A 21,260-nucleotide genomic window follows, 5' to 3' on the forward strand; every position below is an offset into this window, starting at 1 on the left:
TTAACTAGAGAAACAAACATACGATAAACTCTCATGTAGTTTAATTGTTGTTGTTAACCAGATCTGTTCTTCCTTTTCAGAGGCTTTCTCTTTTCCACCCGGCTCTTGTTGATTTCGGTGTACGTTTTTTTTTTTATCTCTGCAAATGCTGCTCCTCCTACTATTCCTGCTGGTATTCCCAACGCCAGTAGTGATACTGCTGCTGGTACGTCTTCTGTTACTCCTCCTGCTGTTGCACCTCCTAGTACTCCTCCTGTTACTACTCCTGCTGCTGGTACGTCTTCTGTTACTCCTCCTGCTGTTGCTCCTCCTAGTACTCCTCCTCCTGTTACTCCTCCTGCTGCTGGCACGTCTTCTGTTACTCCTCCTGCTGTTGCTCCTCCTAGTACTCCTCCTGTTACTACTCCTGCTGCTGGTACGTCTTCTGTTACTCCTCCTGTTACTCCTCCTGCTGCTGGCACGTCTTCTGTTACTCCTCCTACTGTTGCTCCTCCTGTTACTCCTCCTGCTGCTGGCACGTCTTCTGTTACTCCTCCTACTGTTGCTCCTCCTAGTACTCCTCCTGTTACTCCTCCTGTTACTACTCCTGCTGCTGGTACGTCTTCTGTTACTCCTTCTGTTGCTCCTCCTGTTACTCCTCCTGCTGCTGGCACGTCTTCTGTTACTACTCCTGCTGCTGGTACGTCTTCTGTTACTCCTCCTGCTGTTGCTCCTCCTAGTACTCCTCCTGTTACTCCTCCTGCTGCTGGTACGTCTTCTGTTACTACTCCTGCTGTTGCTCCTCCTAGTACTCCTCCTGTTACTCCTCCTGTTACTACTCCTGCTGCTGGTACGTCTTCTGTTACTCCTCCTGTTGCTCCTCCTGTTACTACTCCTGCTGCTGGCACGTCTTCTGTTACTACTCCTGCTGCTGGTACGTCTTCTGTTACTCCTCCTGCTGTTGCTCCTCCTAGTACTCCTCCTGTTACTACTCCTGCTGCTGGTACGTCTTCTGTTACTACTCCTGCTGTTGCTCCTCCTAGTACTCCTCCTGTTACTACTCCTGCTGCTGGTACGTCTTCTGTTACTCCTCCTCCTGTTGCTCCTCCTAGTACTCCTGTTACTCCTCCTGTTACTACTCCTGCTGCTGGTACGTCTTCTGATACTCCTCCTCCTGTTACTCCTAGTACTCCTCCTGTTACTCCTCCTAGTACTCCTCCTGTTACTCCTCCTAGTACTCCTCCTGCTGCTGGTACGTCTTATGTTACTCCTCCCCCTGTTGCTCCTCCTAGTACTCCTCCTAGTACTCCTCCTGTTGCTCCTCCTAGTGCTCCTCCTAGTGCTCCTCCTGTTGCTCCTCCTAGTACTCCTCCTGTTGCTCCTCCTAGTACTCCTCCTGTTGCTCCTCCTAGTACTCCTCCTGTTGCTCCTCCTAGTACTCCTCCTGTTGCTTCTCCTAGTACTCCTCCTAGTGCTCCTCCTGTTGCTCCTCCTGTTGCTCCTCCTAGTACTCCTCCTGCTGCTCCTCCTAGTACTCCTCCTGTTGCTCCTCCTGTTACTGGTACGTCTTCTGATGCTCCTCCTAGTACTCCTCCTGTTGCTCCTCCTAGTGCTCCTCCTAGTACTCCTCCTGTTGCTCCTCCTAGTACTCCTCCTGTTGCTCCTCCTAGTACTCCTCCTGTTGCTCCTCCTGTTACTGGTACGTCTTCTGATACTCCTCCTCCTGTTGCTCCTCCTGTTGCTCCTCCTAGTACGCCTCCTGTTACTCCTCCTAGTACTCCTCCTGTTGCTCCTCCTGTTACTCCTCCTAGTACTCCTGCTGGTATTCCCAAAGCTAGTAGTGATACTCCCCCTCCTGTTGCTCCTCCTAGTACTCCTCCTAGTACTCCTCCTGGTACTCCTCCTGTTGCTCCTCCTGTTGCTCCTCCTAGTACTCCTCCTGCTGCTGGTACGTCTTATGTTACTCCTCCTCCTGTTGCTCCTCCTGTTGCTCCTCCTGTTACTCCTCCTGTTACTCCTCCTAGTACTCCTGCTGGTATTTCCAAAGCTAGTAGTGATACTCCTCCTGCTGTTACTCCTGCTAGTACACCTTCTGTTACTACTCCTGCTTTTCTTCCTCCAGCTCTTTATCCTGCTGCTGCTGCTCCTTCTGCTGCTGCACCTACTCCACCTCCTCCTCCTGTTACTCCTCCACAACCTCTGGTTTCAGTAGTGTCTGAAGCTGTACTCTTCATCCTCTGGACATCCTCATATTGTGAAGTCACAGACTCAGAAGAGAACTCTTCTATAAACACCTCTTTGGTGTTTATAGAACTTATGCTTCATCTAATGCATTACAACCACTACTCCACTAATACAGCTTCTGCTACTACGTCTTATTGACTGGGGAATGCCACTGGGATTATCTATAGACAATGTCTTTCAGTCCTGAGAAGATGTGTTCTGGGTCCAGGAAACTGGCCCACAGTAAGACATTGGTAACACTGGCATGCTTAGTACCACGGTTTAATAATACGTCTACCGTTATCAAGTTTATAGAGGTGGTAAAATAATTAGGAATTTGAAATAATTTGTGTTTATTTTTTATTTTATTTGTTATGTTTGGAAAGTTGAGTGAGTGAGTAATGAAATGGTTGCATATCCCAGAGCCAATGTATTGCTGTGAGCCGGGTATGAGAGGGCTTTCAATGTTGTTCAGATGATGGATGTACCTTTATAATGAATTATACGTCTTATTTATTTATTGTCCTATCATGGAGAACTACATTTTTTATTTATTTTTTTATAAATTATATCTAATTATTTATTATCCTATTTTAATGGTACGGTCCATGGCACTATACCCTAGACACCCACCTGAATGACCCAGATACTAAGGAGAAGTCCCTAACTGTTTTATGTGCCCGCTGTAAGCGGTCTGTATGCAGCTAAAATGAGGTCAGAGACCAAGAGCAGCACTGCCCCCTCAAGATTCTGAGCCTGCTTGGCAGGGTTGGTCCTGCAAAGCCAAAGCCCCATAAAGGGAGAGCATAATATACAAGGAAATTCTCAAAGCTGCTAATGAGAACCTTGACGACCTTGTACCTAGCCGGTGGGGATTCCGGTGGGGTGCCCCCACCCAGGCAGTGGCAGTGCTGGCAACACTAGCTGCAGTAACCCATGGGGAGGGGGTCACACTCGGACATTCAGAGAGGGGGTATATTATTGTGGCCCTGGCGGCACAAAATCAAAGTCGGACTGCATGGAGATGCGTGGGGACATGGTCATGACGGGTGGCCGTATTGTGGGTGTTTCAGGAATAAGGTGTACATTTGACCTCCATTATCTAGGATATGACAATGGTAAATAAATCTCTCAATTTTTGCTAATTTTTTGTGCGGTCTTGCAGGCCTTCTCATGCAGCTGCAACTGCAAGTGCATTTGTAAATCATGACCCATCTTGAGTTGGGCTCTGGGATGGTGCAATTGTTGAGAAAGTGAGCTTATGGTTGTGTGGGGGTAAGGGCTGAGTGTGTGTGGGTGTATGTGTGTATCCCACAACTGTTGCGAAGGAAGAAGTAAAAGATGTTAGGGACAATAGAGGATGATCCACAGATATATATAATACAAATCGAGGTGAGGGCAATGGAAATGCATATGGTAATTGATCTTCTTCAATTCGGTAAATGGCACTGTATGCTCTTTTCAAAGAATGGATCCCAGTCGGTTCAGGGCTATGGGATACAGGGGGTCGAGGGTGGTCTACCGGGCATTGGGATGACAAGCCATCTCGAGATGAGGCCTTTTAGCGGGTGGAATAGTAGGGACCAATTGGAGGTTTACTTAGTAGAAATGCAAATATCATGGTACAACTATATAGACACTCAATTATTATGTTACTTTTTAATAGTACGTTTACAAAAATATATTCTGATTAAAAGAATGAAAGGTGTGTCTCATTATGGTAAGTGGTGAAATAAGTATAGCCAGTTACAATTGTAATGGCTTAGCAGATAATAAGAAAAGACGATCAGTATTTACCTGGCTAAAAGAGAAGGATTATAATATCTATTGTTTACAGGAAACCCATTCAACAGTTTTAGATGAAGTTTTGTGGAAAAAGAACTGGGGGGGCAAAATATATTTCTCCCATGGGCAAAGAAATTCAAAAGGGGTGATGGTTTTAATTAACAATAATTTTGATCCAAATGTGCAAATTGTCCAAACAGATCCTCAAGGTAGATGGATTATTTTAAATATGTTATTGGACAATAAACAAATATGGCTTGTTAACCTATACGGTCCGAATAATGATGATCCAAGCTTCTTTGAAAATATATATAAGAATTTATCAACTCTACAAGCAACACTAGACTCTATTATTATAGTGGGAGATTTTAATACGGTCTTAAATACCTCTATAGACCGGAAAGGAATTCACACTACAAACTATCACCCTCAGGCACTTAAGGAAATCATGAATGTCATGGATATATTGGAATTAGTGGATATATGGAGACTTAAATACCCTGATTTAGTGAGATATACATGGCGGAGGCTGAATCAAGCTAGTCGTCTTGACTACTTTCTTATACCATTCTCTCTGGCACCAAAAGTTAAAAAAGTGTTGATAGGGGACAGAATGCGGTCGGATCATCACATAATTGGCATATATATTTCTCTTACAGAATTTCCACGTGGGCGAGGATATTGGAAATTTAATCAAAGTCTACTAGATGATAAATTGTTTAGAACTAGGACAGAAGATTTTATAACTGACTTTTTCAAACATAACATAGGTACAGCAGATCCCCTTATTGTATGGGACACTTTTAAGTGTGCCTTTAGAGGCCATGCAATTCAGTACTCATCTATAAAACAAAGGGAATTTAGATCAAAAGAGTCCATATTAACAAAGGAAATTGAAGGACTAACAGTACAGTTAGATAGCAATAAAAACGGTACCATAGAGGCACAGAATAAGTTAGAGGAAAAACAAAAAGAAATGGAGGAACTTATTCAAGAAAGATCCAGTGTAATATATTATAAAAATAAAGCGAACTGGATGGAATATGGGGAAAAATGCACCAAATTCTTTTTCAATCTTCAATATAGAAATGCTACCAAAAAAAATGTATTAAAACTTGTTACAAATGATGGAGTCACGCATGATTCACCAAATGATATTTTGAAAGAGGAAGTAAAGTACTTTAAGAATATGTTTTCGTTTCAGGCTCCTCCATCTCCACTAACTGAAACTAATTGTATGGATTTTTTTCCTATTAATAATGTAAAATTAACATCTGTACAGAAAGACTCATGTGAAGGCCAAATTACAGAGGAGGAACTGCTTGATGCAATTGGGGCCTTTAAGGATGGGAAAACTCCAGGGCTGGATGGCATACCAGTGGAAGTATACAAAACTTTTTTTGATATACTCAAAGGACCATTATTAGCTTGTTTTAACCACTCCTATATAAATGGTAGATTATCAGACACGCAACAAGAAGGTCTGATATCGTTATTACTGAAACAGGACCCAAGTGGTATATATAAAGATCCAGTCCAATTAAAAAATTGGAGACCTCTTACACTTCAGTGTTGTGATGCAAAAATCCTAGCAAAATGCTTGGCGCATAGAATAAAAAAAGTTTTGTCAGATATTATTCATCCTAATCAGACAGGTTTTTTACATGGACGATACATTGGAGATAATATAAGGCAAGTACTGGAAACAATAGAACACTATGAAATATCGGGGACACCAGGTCTGGTTTTCATAGCTGATTTTGAAAAGGCTTTTGATAAAGTACGACTGGAGTTTATATATAAATGCCTAGAATATTTCAATTTTGGGGAATCTCTTATAAAATGGGTTAAAATTATGTATAGTAACCCTAGGTGTAAAATAGTAAATAATGGCTACATCTCAGAAAGTTTTAAACTATCTAGAGGAGTAAAACAAGGTTGTCCACTATCGGCATATCTATTTATTATTGCCATCGAAATGTTAGCTGTTAAAATTAGATCAAACATTAATATTAATGGATTAGAAATCCGTGGCTTAAAAACTAAGGTGTCATTGTACGCTGATGATTCATGTTTTCTTTTAAAACCACAACTAGAGTCTCTCCACGGCCTCATAGAGGATCTAGATACCTTTGCTATCCTCTCTGGATTAAAACCAAATTATGATAAATGTACCATATTACGTATTGGATCACTAAAAAAGACACATTTTATATTGCCATGTAGTTTACCAATTAAATGGTCTGACGGAGATGTGGACATACTCGGTATAAAAATCCCAAAAGAAAGAAATGATCTCACTCCAATAAATTTTTATAGAAAGTTAGCAAAAATAGATAAGATCTTGCTACCATGGAAAGGAAAATACTTGTCTATTTGTGGAAAAATCACCCTGATTAACTCTTTAGTCATATCACATTTTACCTATTTGCTTATGGTTTTGCCTACACCTAGTGACCTGCTTTTTAAATTATATGAACAAAAAATATTCCATTTTATTTGGAACGGCAAGCCAGATAAAATTAAAAGGGCCTATTTATATAACGAATATGAATTCGGAGGGCAGAAATTATTAAATATTAAAGCATTAGACCTCTCACTAAAGGCATCAGTCATACAAAAGTTATACTTAAATCCAAACTGGTTCTCTAGTAAATTGGTACGAATGTCTCATCCTATGTTCAAGAAGGGCCTTTTTCCCTTTATTCAGATTACACCTGCTCACTTTCGGTTGTTTGAAAAGGAAATAATCTCCAAAATATCCTTATTTTTTAAACAAGCCTTAGAAAGTTGGTTGCAATTTCAGTTTAATCCACCTGAAAGGACGGAACAAATAGTACAACAAATATTGTGGTTAAATTCAAATATAGTAATTGATAAAAAAACTGTATTTATCGAAGAAATGTTTAAAAAAGGTATAATTTTTGTGAATGATATCATAAATAGGACTGGTGGAGTTATGTCACACATGCAGCTAACACAGACATATGGAAATGTCTGCTCTACCCAAAATTACAACCAATTAATTGCAGCATTACCACAAAAATGGAAGAGGCAAGTAGAAGGGGAAAAAAGTAAGGAACTTGTATGTCGGCCCTGTATTAAAGAACATAAATGGTTAAAGAAAAGTGTGATAAATAAAAACATATACCAATTTCATTTAAGGACCAAAAAACTGACAGCTGTGCCATATAAATTGCAAAATAGTTGGGAAGAGATTTTCGATGTACCCATTCCATGGCACATGGTTTATGAATTGATACGCAAAACAACGCCGGATTCAAAACTTCGAATTTTTCAATTTAAATTACTGTATAAAATTCTTGCAACTAATAGAATGTTATATATATGGGGTATACAATCTTCCCAGCTCTGCAGATTCTGTTGTGAGGAGGCAGAGTCATTAGATCATTTATTTTGGTATTGTCCATATGTAGCTCGTTTTTGGTCACAGGTCCAGGAATGGCTGAAGAATTGCAACATTTGCCTAGAACTAACGCTACAGATAGCAATACTGGGGGATTTGAAAAGCCATAGTCAATCAATCAATAATATAATAATTATTTTAGCAAAAATGTTTATTTTTAATTTACAATCTGTAGAAGCTATGAGAATAGGAAGGTTCAAATCTTTTGTGAAGCATCACAGCACAGTTGAAAAATATATGGCAAATAAAAATCCGAAATGGATGATGTTGGAAGATAGATGGGAAGGGTTGAGTGGAACTGAAGGGTGGGACTAATAACAAGATAAACAATGTAGGGCATACGGGATCTGTGAAATTTGTATAGGTGCGGAGCTTTTGTGAAATAGCACAGTTACAAGTGGAAATAAAATTGGATGGACAACAGAAATAGAGGAAGGACTAAGAACAAACAAGAGAGAACTATTATAAAGTAGTCTGTGTCTGTAAAATAGGTATAAGATGTATAAATTGAAGGTAAAAGCAGAAGTGTTTATTAGTTTACTCCAATTGGGGGAGCGGTGGTAGGGTTGCGGGGAATAATAATAAAGGTATATTCTTTAAAAAAGTATGTATGTCTATATAGGTATGTGTATGTATATATGTATATATGTATGCATGCGTGTATGGATATATATATTTACCCAAAAAAATATGGGGGATTGGAAATGATGCAGACAATTACATTGGAAGCAACATTCTTTCCGCAATATTAAGCTGATCCACCCCAAATAAAAAGAAGAAAAAAAAAAAAAAAAAAAAAAAATAATAAAAAAAAATAATAATAATTAGGAAAAGGATCTATGAAAGGAAGAAAGAGAGCTAGGATTATGCCAAGAGTTGATGTGCGTGTGGTCGGGATTCTCCACGGCCAGTAGTATTGATTTCAGTGACAGGCCAGTTGTAGTGATAGACAATCTGCTGTGGGTCTGCAGCTGGATGCATGTTGTTCAGATGGGTATCTCTTCTACACACTGAATGACAGTGGAGGGGAATCAAATGTAGTAACACAACCTGCCCAGTAGATGGCAATATGTTCTGTAGTCCTATGCAAACTCAAAGCAGTGACGTCACGGATTGTGTAACCTTGATAATTGTTTTATGTTGCAGAACAGCATGAACACAAGTTATAAAACTGTCTCAATTAATATAATCCAAAATGACAAAATATTATTATTGTTAGAAGTTGAAATAATGGCACAGATGCTCTTTTTTTCTGGAACACTGCAACAGGCTACGATTACTGCAACAGGCTACGATTACTGCAACAGGCTACGATTACTGCAACAGGCTACGATTACTGCAACAGGCTACGATTACTGCAACAGGCTACGATTACTGCAACAGGCTACGATTACTGCAACAGGCTACGATTACTGCAGGTGACAAGTCTAAGCATTGTGCCAGCTTGCCTTCTGGCTGCAAGATCTTCTATCCAACCAACTCCGGAGAGAAATGGATCCCCACAACGTCTCTTTCTGTCAATCTATGTGTTGAGTCTGATTACAGGGGATATGGGAGGTTCACATTTTGTTTCTTCTATAACCCGTAATGGAATCTCATAATACCTGTTTGATCATGGCGTAAAGGGGGTGTAGCTAACGACACACCCATTTACTAATGGTACACAACATGTCAATTAAATATTTTTTATTTTATACTTATATTGCATGCAAGGCACAATAGACACATTCAATTTAATCAGTTATATATCCTTCATTGGTTATTTTAAAAACACCATGAAATTACCCATGTTTCACGACACAAACATGATAGTAACATTTTCACATTGCAACTTTAAGAATGTTTTTTTGGTGTCCCTAAACGTTCCATTTAAAAAATTACGATAAATAAGAGAGAGAGAGTGATTTTTAAAAGTACACAAGTTCCTTCCATAAAGGTATATTGATGTAAGTTTGTTTTATAATTTGAACACATACATTTTACATTAGTCTTAACTAGAGAAACAAACATGCAATTCTGAAAACGATAAACTCTCATGTAGTTTAGTTGTTGTTGTTAACCAGATCTGTACCTTTTTCGAGGCTTTCTCTTTCCCACCCGCCTTTTGTCGATTTCGGTGTAAGTTTTTGAAAAATCTCTGCAAATGCTACTCCTGCAACTGCTGCTACTCCTGCTCCTGCTACTCCTGCTGGTATTCCCAAAGCTAGTACCGATACTCCTGCTGCTGCTCCTCCTGCTACTCCTCCTAGTACTGCTGCTAGTACACCTTCTGTTACTCCTGCTCCGATTGCTGCTCCTTCTCCTGCTGCTACTTCTCCTGCTCCTTCTGCTGCTGCACCTCCTCCTCCTGCTGCTCCTCCTTCTGCTGCTACTCCTGCTACTGCACCTCCTTCTGCTGCTGCACCTCCTCCTCCTGCTGCTCCTTCTGCTGCACCTCCTGCTGCTCCTCCTCCTGCACCTCCTCCTCCTCCTACTCCACCTCCTGCTGTTTCAGTAGTGTCTGAAGCTGTACTCTTCATCCTCTGGACATCCTCACATTGTGTGGTCACAGACTCAGAAGAGAACTCTTCTATAAACACCTCTTTGGTGTTTCCTGTTGCACTCATCCCTGCTCCAGTCTTCCCCAGCTGAATGATCCCCAGACCAGATACTGAAAAAGACCGTTACAGACAACAAGCTTTAAAAGACATGTCTTTTCCTTGGTTATCCTCCCTGTATGTAATGGAGGTGAGTCAGACTCAAGCTCTTCTGATGAGGTACTACCTGAGGTATAAAATACGTGTCACCCTCAGCTTGAGACAGAATGTCCTCTTGGCCTAATGGTTAAGGTGTTGGTTTTCTATGCGGGAGGGTTCAGATCTGACTGGTGACATGGATGTCAAGTGGAGAGGGCACCACTAAATATATGTAGAGGGAACCAATCAATACTTACTGTTAACGGGACCGATCAATACTTACAGCCAGGGGAATGGGTCATCGTATCTCTCTCCCCCAAATCTGTTGAGATATAAAAAGAGGACATTGTTGTTATTATTGTACCAGAACAAGCTCTGCTGGAACATCACTACAACACGGACACATGCTGACCTCTACAAGATGCCATACCAGAACAAGCTCTGCTCGAACATCACTACAACACGGACACATGCTGACCTCTACAAGATGCCATATCAGAACAAGCTCTGCTCGAACATCACTACAACACGGACACATGCTGACCTCTACAAGATGCCATATCAGAACAAGCTCTGCTCGAACATCACTACAACACGGACACATGCTGACCTCTACAAGATGCCATATCATTTAGCATTGTCGGAACTAGAAGCACAAGCATTTCGCTACACTCGCATTAACATCTGCTAACCATGTGTATGTGACAAATAAATTTGATTTTGATTTGATATCTTTCTCCTGGTGGCCGAATCTGAAATGACATCACCTTGGCAGTGAGCCGTACCTGTAATATTATAATTATGCTTCATCTAATGCATTACAACCACTACTCCACTAATACAGCTTCTGCTACTACGTCTTACTGACTGGGGAATACCACTGGGATTATCTATAGACAATGTCTTTCAGTCCTGAGAAGATGTGTTCTGGGTTCAGGAAACTGGCCCACAGTAAGACACTGGTAACACTGGCACGCTTAGTACCACGGTTTAAAAATAGGTCTTCCGTTATCAAGTTTATAGAGGTGGTAAAATAATTAGGAAAAGGATCTATGAAAGGAAGAAAGAGAGCCAGGATTATGCAAAGAGTTGACGTGCGTGTGGTCAGGATTCTCCACAGCCAGTAGTATTGGTGTTAGTGATCGACAATCTGCTGTGGGTCTGCAGCTGGATCCACGCGTGTTGTTCAGATGGGTGTGAACCTACAACACCCGATGTCACAGGAAGCCAAAAAGATCATCAAGGACAACAACCATCCGAGCCACTGCCTGTTCACCCCGCTATCATCCAGAAGACGAGGTCAGTACAGGTGCATCAAGGCTGGGACCGAGAGACTGAAAAACAGCTTCCATCTCAAGGCCATCAGACTGTTAAACAACCGTCACTAATAGAGAGAGGCTGCTGCCAACATACAGACTCAAATCTCTGGCCACTTTAATAAACGGACTTAATAAATGTATCACTAGTCACTTTAAATAACGCCACTTTAATAATGTTTACATATCCTACATTACTCATCTCATATGAATATACTGTATTCTATACCATCTACTCCATCTTGCCTATGCCGCACGGCCATCTCTCATCCATATATTTATATGTACATATTCTTATTCATCCCTTTACATTTGTGTGTATAAGGTAGTTGTTGTGAATTTGTTAGATTACTTGTTAGATATTACTGCATTGTCGGAACTAGAAGCACAAGCATTTCGCTACACTCGCATTAACATCTACTAACCATGTGTATGTGACCATTAACATTTGATTTGAACTATACAGTAGTTTACACACTGAATGACAGTTCAGAGGGGAATCCAATGTAGTAACACAACCTGCCCACTACATGGCAATAAAAAAGTAGTGACCAGTAGTTCTAATTCATCATTCTATGGCAGTGACATCCCAGATTTTGTATTTTTTGATTGTGTCTTCTGCAGTACAGCATGAACACAAGATAAGAAACTGTCAAAATTGAATGATTCTGGATTACAAAATATTATTACAAAGTTTTATTAGAAGTTAAACATCTGCACATTATTTCATCTTTTTATGGAACGCTGGAGTAGCCTAGGATTACCGCGGAAGCAGATGGCAAATTTAAACGTTACCTTTGTTTTGCATTTAAATTGACAAAGTGGTTGCAGGATCTTCTATCCACCTGACTCCGGATCGAGTTGAATCCCCAAAACCTGAATTTTCCGTCGACTGGTGCACCTAGTGTGGATACAGGTGAAAGCTACAGACTCTGAGGTTCAGATTGTGTTATGGGTTATACACGGAAACAAATCTCCTATCACCTGTTTGAACGTGCAGAAAAGTGGGTGTGTCTATCAGTCCGAGCGTAAGTGTCAGCAGTCGCTGTGTTTACATGTTTAATCTCCCTGTGACAGATATCAAACTTTCCTTAATAACAAACCATTTAAGAACGGTACACACGTCAAATGATTTGGTATTTTATTTGTTTATACTTGCATGCGAGACACAATATACAGATACGACCAGTTACAGGTAACCATACTTCCTTATTCTTTTTAAACCATGAAATGACCCATGTTTCACCACAGAGACATACCAGTAACATTATTTACATTGAAAGTGTAACAACATTTAGTTTGGTCCCTAAACATCCCAATAAAGAAGAAGATCCATAGCCTGACGTTAACAGGTCCACCACAACAGGTTCCTTCCATTATTCTAACAAGAGAAACAAGCATACCCTGCCAGACAACGTTCTCTTCTCCCTCAAAGAGTCATCTCTAACATATATAACTGGTCCCATATACGGGGCGTGAGAATGACATGTGTGAGAGTTTAGAACACGGAATAAGAATGTCGGTACAATGGAGTTGTGAAGGAACTCTGGAATGCAGAATGACACTTCTGTTCTAGTCAGTCATCTTCTAGGCACTTGGACATTGATTATCATTTCATGACCCCGACATATCACATTGAACCCCGTAGTGTTGTGGGTCGAGCAGGCCGCCGTTGTTGAGGTCGGAGTTGAAAGGTCATTGAGCTTAAGAGGTGCTTCCTGGGGTGAGAGGTCTGGTTCTCTTGGCTGCGTTTTCCTCCACGGTGAAAGTGTAGTTGTACTGTAAACACACAACATGGAAAATACACTACAACGGACCCCACAGTAACACAATCAATACCACAACATGGTCGACACACTACGACGGACCCCACAGTAACACAATCAATACCACAACATGGTCGACACACTACGACGGACCCCACAGTAACACAATCATTACTACAACATGGTCGACACACTACAACGGACCCCACAGTAACACAATCAATACCACAACATGGTCGACACACTACAACGGACCCCACAGTAACACAATCAATACCACAACATGGTCGACACACTACGACGGACCCCACAGTAACACAATCATTACTACAACATGGTCGACACACTACAACGGACCCCACAGTAACACAATCATTACTACAACATGGTCGACACACTACAACGGACCCCACAGTAACAAAATCAATTCCACAACATGGTCGACACACTACGACGGACCCCACAGTACCACAATCAATACCACAACATGGTCGACACACTACAACGGACCCCACAGTAACACAATCAATAACACAACATGGTCGACACACTACAACGGACCCCACAGTAACAAAATCAATCCCACAACATGGTCGACACACTACGACGGACCCCACAGTAACACAACATGGCCGACACACTACGACGGACCCCACAGTAACACAATCAATACCACAACATGGTCAACACACTACGACGGACCCCACAGTAACAAAATCAATCCCACAACATGGTCAACACACTACGACGGACCCCACAGTAACACAACATGGCCGACACACTACGACGGACCCCACAGTAACACAATCAATACCACAACATGGTCAACACACTACGACGGACCCCACAGTAACAAAATCAATCCCACAACATGGTCGACACACTACGACGGACCCCACAGTAACACAACATGGCCGACACACTACGACGGACCCCACAGTAACACAATCAATACCACAACATGGTCAACACACTACGACGGACCCCACAGTAACACAATCAATACCACAACATGGTCAACACACTACGACGGACCCCACAGTAACACAACATGGCCGACACACTACGACGGACCCCACAGTAACACAATCAATACCACAACATGGTCGACACACTACGACGGACCCCACAGTAACACAAACAATAACACAACATGGTCGACACACTACGACGGACCCCACAGTAACACAATCAATAACACAACATGGAAAATACACTACAACGGACCCCACAGTAACACAATCAATAACACAACATGGAAAATACACTACGACGGACCCCACAGTAACACAATCAATACCACAACATGGTCGACACACTACGACGGACCCCACAGTAACACAATCAATACCACAACATGGTCGACACACTACGACGGACCCCACAGTAACACAATCAATACCACAACATGGTCGACACACTACGACGGACCCCACAGTAACACAATCAATACCACAACATGGTCGACACACTACGACGGACCCCACAGTAACACAATCAATACCACAACATGGTCGACACACTACGACGGACCCCACAGTAACAAAATCAATTCCACAACATGGTCGACACACTACGACGGACCCCACAGTACCACAATCAATACCACAACATGGTCGACACACTACAACGGACCCCACAGTAACACAATCAATAACACAACATGGTCGACACACTACAACGGACCCCACAGTAACAAAATCAATCCCACAACATGGTCGACACACTACGACGGACCCCACAGTAACACAACATGGCCGACACACTACGACGGACCCCACAGTAACACAATCAATACCACAACATGGTCAACACACTACGACGGACCCCACAGTAACAAAATCAATCCCACAACATGGTCAACACACTACGACGGACCCCACAGTAACACAACATGGCCGACACACTACGACGGACCCCACAGTAACACAATCAATACCACAACATGGTCAACACACTACGACGGACCCCACAGTAACAAAATCAATCCCACAACATGGTCGACACACTACGACGGACCCCACAGTAACACAACATGGCCGACACACTACGACGGACCCCACAGTAACACAATCAATACCACAACATGGTCAACACACTACGACGGACCCCACAGTAACACAATCAATACCACAACATGGTCAACACACTACGACGGACCCCACAGTAACACAACATGGCCGACACACTACGACGGACCCCACAGTAACACAATCAATACCACAACATGGTCGACACACTACGACGGACCCCACAGTAACACAAACAATAACACAACATGGTCGACACACTACGACGGACCCCACAGTAACACAATCAATAACACAACATGGAAAATACACTACAACGGACCCCACAGTAACACAATCAATAACACAACATGGAAAATACACTACGACGGACCCCACAGTAACACAATCAATACCACAACATGGTCGACACACTACGACGGACCCCACAGTAACACAATCAATACCACAACATGGTCGACACACTACGACGGACCCCACAGTAACACAATCAATACCACAACATGGTCGACACACTACGACGGACCCCACAGTAACACAATCAATACCACAACATGGTCGACACACTACGACGGACCCCACAGTAACACAATCAATACCACAACATGGTCGACACACTACGACGGACCCCACAGTAACACAATCAATACCACAACATGGTCGACACACTACGACGGACCCCACAGTAACACAATCAATACCACAACATGGTCGACACACTACGACGGACCCCACAGTAACACAACATGGCCGACACACTACGACGGACCCCACAGTAACACAATCAATACCACAACATGGTCGACACACTACGACGGACCCCACAGTAACACAATCAATACCACAACATGGTCGACACACTACAACGGACCCCACAGTAACACAATCAATACCACAACATGGTCGACACTACGACGGACCCCACAGTAACACAATCAATACCACAACATGGTCGACACACTACGACGGACCCCACAGTAACACAACATGGTCGACACTACAACGGACCCCACAGTAACACAATCAATACAAAAATACCGTGCGCACACACACACACCTACCTCATTTTCAATGTCCTGGACAGACTTGATGCGAATGTTGTTCAGAGTGTTTGTTGGGGTCTAGGAGGAAAGAGGGGGAGGAGAGATGGTTTAGACTCATGGTATTTTAGAGTGTTTGTTGGGGTCTAGGAGGAAAGAGGGAGGAGAGAGAGTTTAGACTCATGGTATTTTAGAGTGTTTGTTGGGGTCTAGGAGGAAAGAGAGGGAGGAGAGAGAGACAGTTTAGACTCATGGTATTTTAGAGTGTTTGTTGGGGTCTAGGAGGAAAGAGGGGGAGGAGAGATGGTTTAGACTCATGGTATTTTAGAGTGTTTGTTGGGGTCTAGGAGGAAAGACGGAGGAGAGAGAGTTTAGACTGGTGGTATTTTAGAGTGTTTGTTGGGGTCTAGGAGGAAAGAGAGGGAGGAGAGAGAGACAGTTTAGACTCATGGTATTTTAGAGTGTTTGTTGGGGTCGAGGAGGAAAGAGAGGGAGGAGAGAGAGACGGTTTAGACTCATGGTATTTTAGAGTGTTTGTTGGGATCTAGGAGGAAAGAGGGGGAGGAGAGATGGTTTAGACTCATGGTATTTTAGAGTGTTTGTTGGGGTCTAGGAGGAAAGACGGAGGAGAGAGAGTTTAGACTGGTGGTATTTTAGAGTGTTTGTTGGGGTCTAGGAGGAAAGAGAGGGAGGAGAGAGAGACAGTTTAGACTCATGGTATTTTAGAGTGTTTGTTGGGGTCGAGGAGGAAAGAGAGGGAGGAGAGAGAGACGGTTTAGACTCATGGTATTTTAGAGTGTTTGTTGGGATCTAGGAGGAAAGAGGGGGAGGAGAGATGGTTTAGACTCATGGTATTTCAGAGTGTTTGTTGGGGTCTAGGAGGAAAGAGGGAGGAGAGAGAGACGGTTTAGACTCATGGTATTTTAGAGTGTTTGTTGGGGTCTAGGAGGAAAGAGAGGGAGGAGAGAGAGACAGTTTAGACTCATGGTATTTTAGAGTGTTTGTTGGGGTCGAGGAGGAAAGAGGGGGAGGAGACATGGTTTAGACTCATGGTATTTTAGAGTGTTTGTTGGGGTCTAGGGGGAAAGACGGAGGAGAGAGAGTTTAGATTGGTGGTATTTTAGAGTGTTTGTTGGGGTCTAGGAGGAAAGACGGAGGAGAGAGAGTTTAGATTGGTGGTATTTTAGAGTGTTTGTTGGGGTCTAGGGGGAAAGAGGGGGAGGAGACATGGTTTAGACTCATGCTATTTTAGAGTGTTTGTTGGGGTCGAGGAGGAAAGAGAGGGAGGAGAGAGAGACGGTTTAGACTCATGGTATTTTAGAGTGTTTGTTGGGGTCTAGGGGGAAAGAGAGGGAGGAGAGAGAGACAGTTTAGACTCATGGTATTTTAGAGTGTTTGTTGGGGTCGAGGAGGAAAGCGAGGGAGGAGAGAGAGACAGTTTAGACTCATGGTATTTCACCACTGGAAGTAAAAGTAGTCCATGTCACTTTACCAGTAAAACGATGGTGGTTGGTATTTCAACTTACCGTGCCGTTGGTTTGGGTCTTGAACTTGGGGTGCAGAGTGAAGGGAACACCATCTATGGCTGGAGAGGGAGGGAGGGAGAGAAGACAGGTGGAGGGGAAAGAGATGGAGGGTAGAAAGAGTGAGAGAGAGGGATGGTAGGAGGAGAGGGAGGGTGGAGAGAGGTATTTGGTATTTTGGTAGGATCCCCATTAGCTGTTGTAAAAGCAGCAGCTACACTTCCTGGGGTCCACAACACATGAAACATGACATAATACACTTCCTGGGGTCCACACAACACATGAAACATGACATAATACACTTCCTGGGGTCCACACAACACATGAAACATGACATAATACACTTCCTGGGGTCCACACAACATGAAACATGACATAATACACTTCCTGGGGTCCACACAACATGAAACATGACATAATACACTTCCTGGGGTCCACACAACATGAAACATGACATAATACACTTCCTGGGGTCCACACAACATGAAACATGACATAATACACTTCCTGGGGTCCACACAACATGAAACATGACATAATACAGAACATTAATAGACAGGAACAGCTCAAGGAGAGAACTACATACATGATCAATACACTACAATGGACCAGGGAGGTGTGTGTGTGTGTGTGTGAGAGATGATAGGTAGAGAGAGGAAGGTAGGTAGAGAGGGGAAGGTAGGTAGAGAGAGGAAGGAAGGATAGGTAGAGAGTGGGTAGGTAGAGAGAGGAAAGATAGGATAGAGAGTAGAGGTAGAGAGAGGAAGGTAGGTAGAGAGAGGAAGGATAGGTAGAGAGAGGAAGGATAGGTAGAGAGAGGAAGGTAGGTAGAGAGAGGAAGGATAGGTAGAGAGAGGAAGGTAGGTAGAGAGGAAGGTAGGTAGAGAGAGGGAGGATAGGTAGAGAGAGGAAGGATAGGTAGAGAGAGGGAGGATAGGTAGAGAGAGGGAGGATAGGTAGAGAGAGGAAGGTAGGTAGAGAGAGGGAGGTAGGTAGAGAGAGGAAGGTAGGTAGAGAGAGGAAGGTAGGTAGAGAGAGGGAGGATAGGTAGAGAGAGGAAGGATAGGTAGAGAGAGGGAAGGTAGGTAGAGAGAGGAAGGATAGGTAGAGAGAGGAAGGATAGGTAGAGAGAGGAAGGATAGGTAGAGAGAGGAAGGTAGGTAGAGAGGGGAAGGTAGGTAGAGAGAGGAAGGTAGGTAGGTAGAGAGAGGAAGGTAGGTAGAGAGAGGGAGGTAGGTAGAGAGAGGAAGGTAGGTAGAGAGAGGAAGGTAGGTAGAGAGAGGAAGGATAGGTAGAGAGAGGAAGGTAGGTAGAGAGGGGAAGGTAGGTAGAGAGAGGAAGGATAGGTAGAGAGAGGAAGGAAGGTAGGTAGAGAGAGGATAGGTAGAGAGAGGAAGGTAGGTAGAGAGGGGAAGGTAGGTAGAGAGAGGAAGGATAGGTAGAGAGAGGAAGGAAGGTAGGTAGAGAGAGGAAGGTAGGTAGAGAGAGGGAGGATAGGTAGAGAGAGGAAGGTAGGTAGAGAGAGGAAGGTAGGTAGAGAGAGGGAGGATAGGTAGAGAGCGGAAGGTAGGTAGAGCGAGGAAGGATAGGTAGAGTTAGGGAGGATAGGTAGAGAGAGGGAGGATAGGTAGAGAGAGGGAGGTAGGTAGAGAGGGAGGATAGGTAGACAGAGGAAGGATAGGTAGAGAGAGGAAGGATAGGTAGAGAGAGGAAGGATAGGTAGAGAGAGGAAGGTAGGTAGAGAGGGAGGATAGGTAGAGAGAGGAAGGATAGGTAGAGAGAGGAAGGTAGGTAGAGAGGGAGGATAGGTAGAGAGAGGGAGGTAGGTAGAGAGAGGAAGGTAGGTAGAGAGAGGAAGGTAGGTAGAGAGAGGGAGGATAGGTAGAGAGAGGGAGGATAGGTAGGGAGAAGAAGGTAGGTAGAGAGAGGGAGGATAGGTAGAGAGAGGGAGGATAGGTAGAGAGAGGGAGGATAGGTAGAGAGAGGGAGGTAGGTAGGTAGAGAGAGTCAGTACATCAGTCTTTATAACATGTACAGTATCTGTCTCTTTTCTAGAAGTGTTTTCTGAATTTTGGTCAACCTGAGATGCCGTAGATGTTGCTGCTGTCAACCACTTTGTCCAGAGTGTCGTTCAATTGGAGGTTGCTGTGGCGATGGCTGAGCTTCCTGCCAGGGGGCATGGGTGGAGCGTTGCTATGGACACAGGGAGACCTAAGTCAGTCTGTGGAATTCTGAGTAGAAGTTTACCATCACTCTCACCTGGCTCTGAGATTCACCTGGCCACAGAGAGAGGGTTACCATCACTCTCACCTGGCTCTGAGATTCACCTGGCCACAGAGAGAGGTTTACCATCACTCTCACCTGGCTCTGAGATTCACCTGGCCACAGAGAGAGGGTTACCATCACTCTCACCTGGCTCTGAGATCCACCTGGCCACAGAGAGAGGTTTACCATCACTCTCACCTGGCTCTGAGATTCACCTGGCCACAGAGAGAGGGTTACCATCACTCTCACCTGGCTCTGAGATCCACCTGGCCACAGAGAGAGGGTTACCATCACTCTCACCTGGCTCTGAGATCCACCTGGCCACAGAGAGAGGGTTACCAACACTCTCACCTGGCTCTGAGATCCACCTGGCCACAGAGAGAGGGTTACCATCACTCTCACCTGGCTCTGAGATTCACCTGGCCACAGAGAGAGGGTTACCATCACTCTCACCTGGCCACAGAGAGAGGTTTACCATCACTCTCACCTGGCTCTGAGATTTACCTGGCCACAGAGAGAGGGTTACCATCACTCTCACCTGGCTCTGAGATCCACCTGGCCACAGAGAGAGGGTTACCAACACTCTCACCTGGCTCTGAGATCCACCTGGCCACAGAGAGAGGGTTCCCAACACTCTCACCTGGCTCTGAGATCCACCTGGCCACAGAGAGAGGGTTCCCAACACTCTCACCTGGCTCTGAGATTCACCTGGCCACAGAGAGAGGGTTACCATCACTCTCACCTGGCTCTGAGATTCATTTGGCCACAGAGAGAGGGTTACCATCACTCTCACCTGGCTCTGAGATTCACCTGGCCACAGAGAGAGGGTTACCATCACTCTCACCTGGCCAAAGAGAGAGGTTTACCATCACTCATCACCTGGCTCTGAGATTTACCTGGCCAACAGAGAGAGGGTTACCATCACTCTCACCTGGCTCTGAGATCCACCTGGCCACAGAGAAGGGTTCCCAACACTCTCACCTGCTCTGAGATTCACCTGGCCACAGAGAGAGGGTTACCATCACTCTCAACCTGGCTCTGAGATTCACTTGGCCACGAGAGAGGGTTACCATCACTCTCACCTGGCTCTGAGATTCACCTGGCCACAGAGACAGGTTACCATCACTCTCACCTGGTTCTGAGATTTACCTGGCCACGAGAGAGGGTTACCAACACTCTCACCTGGCCACAAGAGATTCAGAGCCAGTGAGATTGATGGTAACCTCTCTCG

General features: G+C 43.8%; 1 protein-coding gene across 21 annotated transcripts; it reads right to left on the bottom strand.

Moving 5' to 3' along the window:
- Nucleotides 1–9,894: 9,894 nt before the first annotated feature.
- LOC120019732 (multivesicular body subunit 12A-like) lies at nucleotides 9,895–21,137 on the bottom strand. Of its 21 annotated transcripts, none has more exons than XR_005472396.1 (8): nucleotides 21,112–21,137; nucleotides 20,772–20,873; nucleotides 19,845–20,482; nucleotides 17,768–17,826; nucleotides 16,263–16,322; nucleotides 12,201–13,184; nucleotides 10,373–10,411; nucleotides 9,895–10,064 (listed from the first exon to the last, which is right to left on the bottom strand). XR_005472396.1 is itself a non-coding variant. In XM_038963164.1 (5 exons), the coding sequence occupies exons 1-4, from the start codon at nucleotides 19,942–19,944 to the stop codon at nucleotides 10,388–10,390; spliced, it is 243 nt and encodes an 80-aa protein (XP_038819092.1). In that variant the 5' UTR covers nucleotides 19,945–20,873; the 3' UTR covers nucleotides 9,895–10,064; nucleotides 10,373–10,387. The 21 variants fall into 21 exon arrangements, 2 of the variants coding, with proteins under 2 accessions (XP_038819092.1, XP_038819084.1); XR_005472390.1 differs by having other exon boundaries at nucleotides 20,721–20,873; XR_005472374.1 differs by having other exon boundaries at nucleotides 20,670–20,873.
- Between the last annotated feature and the right edge of the window lie 123 nt (nucleotides 21,138–21,260).

The sequence above is a fragment of the Salvelinus namaycush genome, chromosome 2, assembly GCF_016432855.1.
Source record: "Salvelinus namaycush isolate Seneca chromosome 2, SaNama_1.0, whole genome shotgun sequence".
Taxonomy (NCBI): Eukaryota; Metazoa; Chordata; class Actinopteri; order Salmoniformes; family Salmonidae; genus Salvelinus; species Salvelinus namaycush.

Coding starts and splice junctions, on each gene's coding strand:
- LOC120019732 (XM_038963156.1), bottom strand. CDS start 19,944: ATGCCCCCTGGCAGGAAGCTCAGCCATCGCCACAGCAACCTCCAATTG. Junction 16,323..17,767: donor AGACCCAAACCAACGGCACG/GTAAGTTGAAAT, acceptor CTTTCCTCCTAG/ACCCCAACAAACACTCTGAA. Junction 13,185..16,262: donor TCCAGGACATTGAAAATGAG/GTAGGTGTGTGT, acceptor GTGTGTTTACAG/TACAACTACACTTTCACCGT.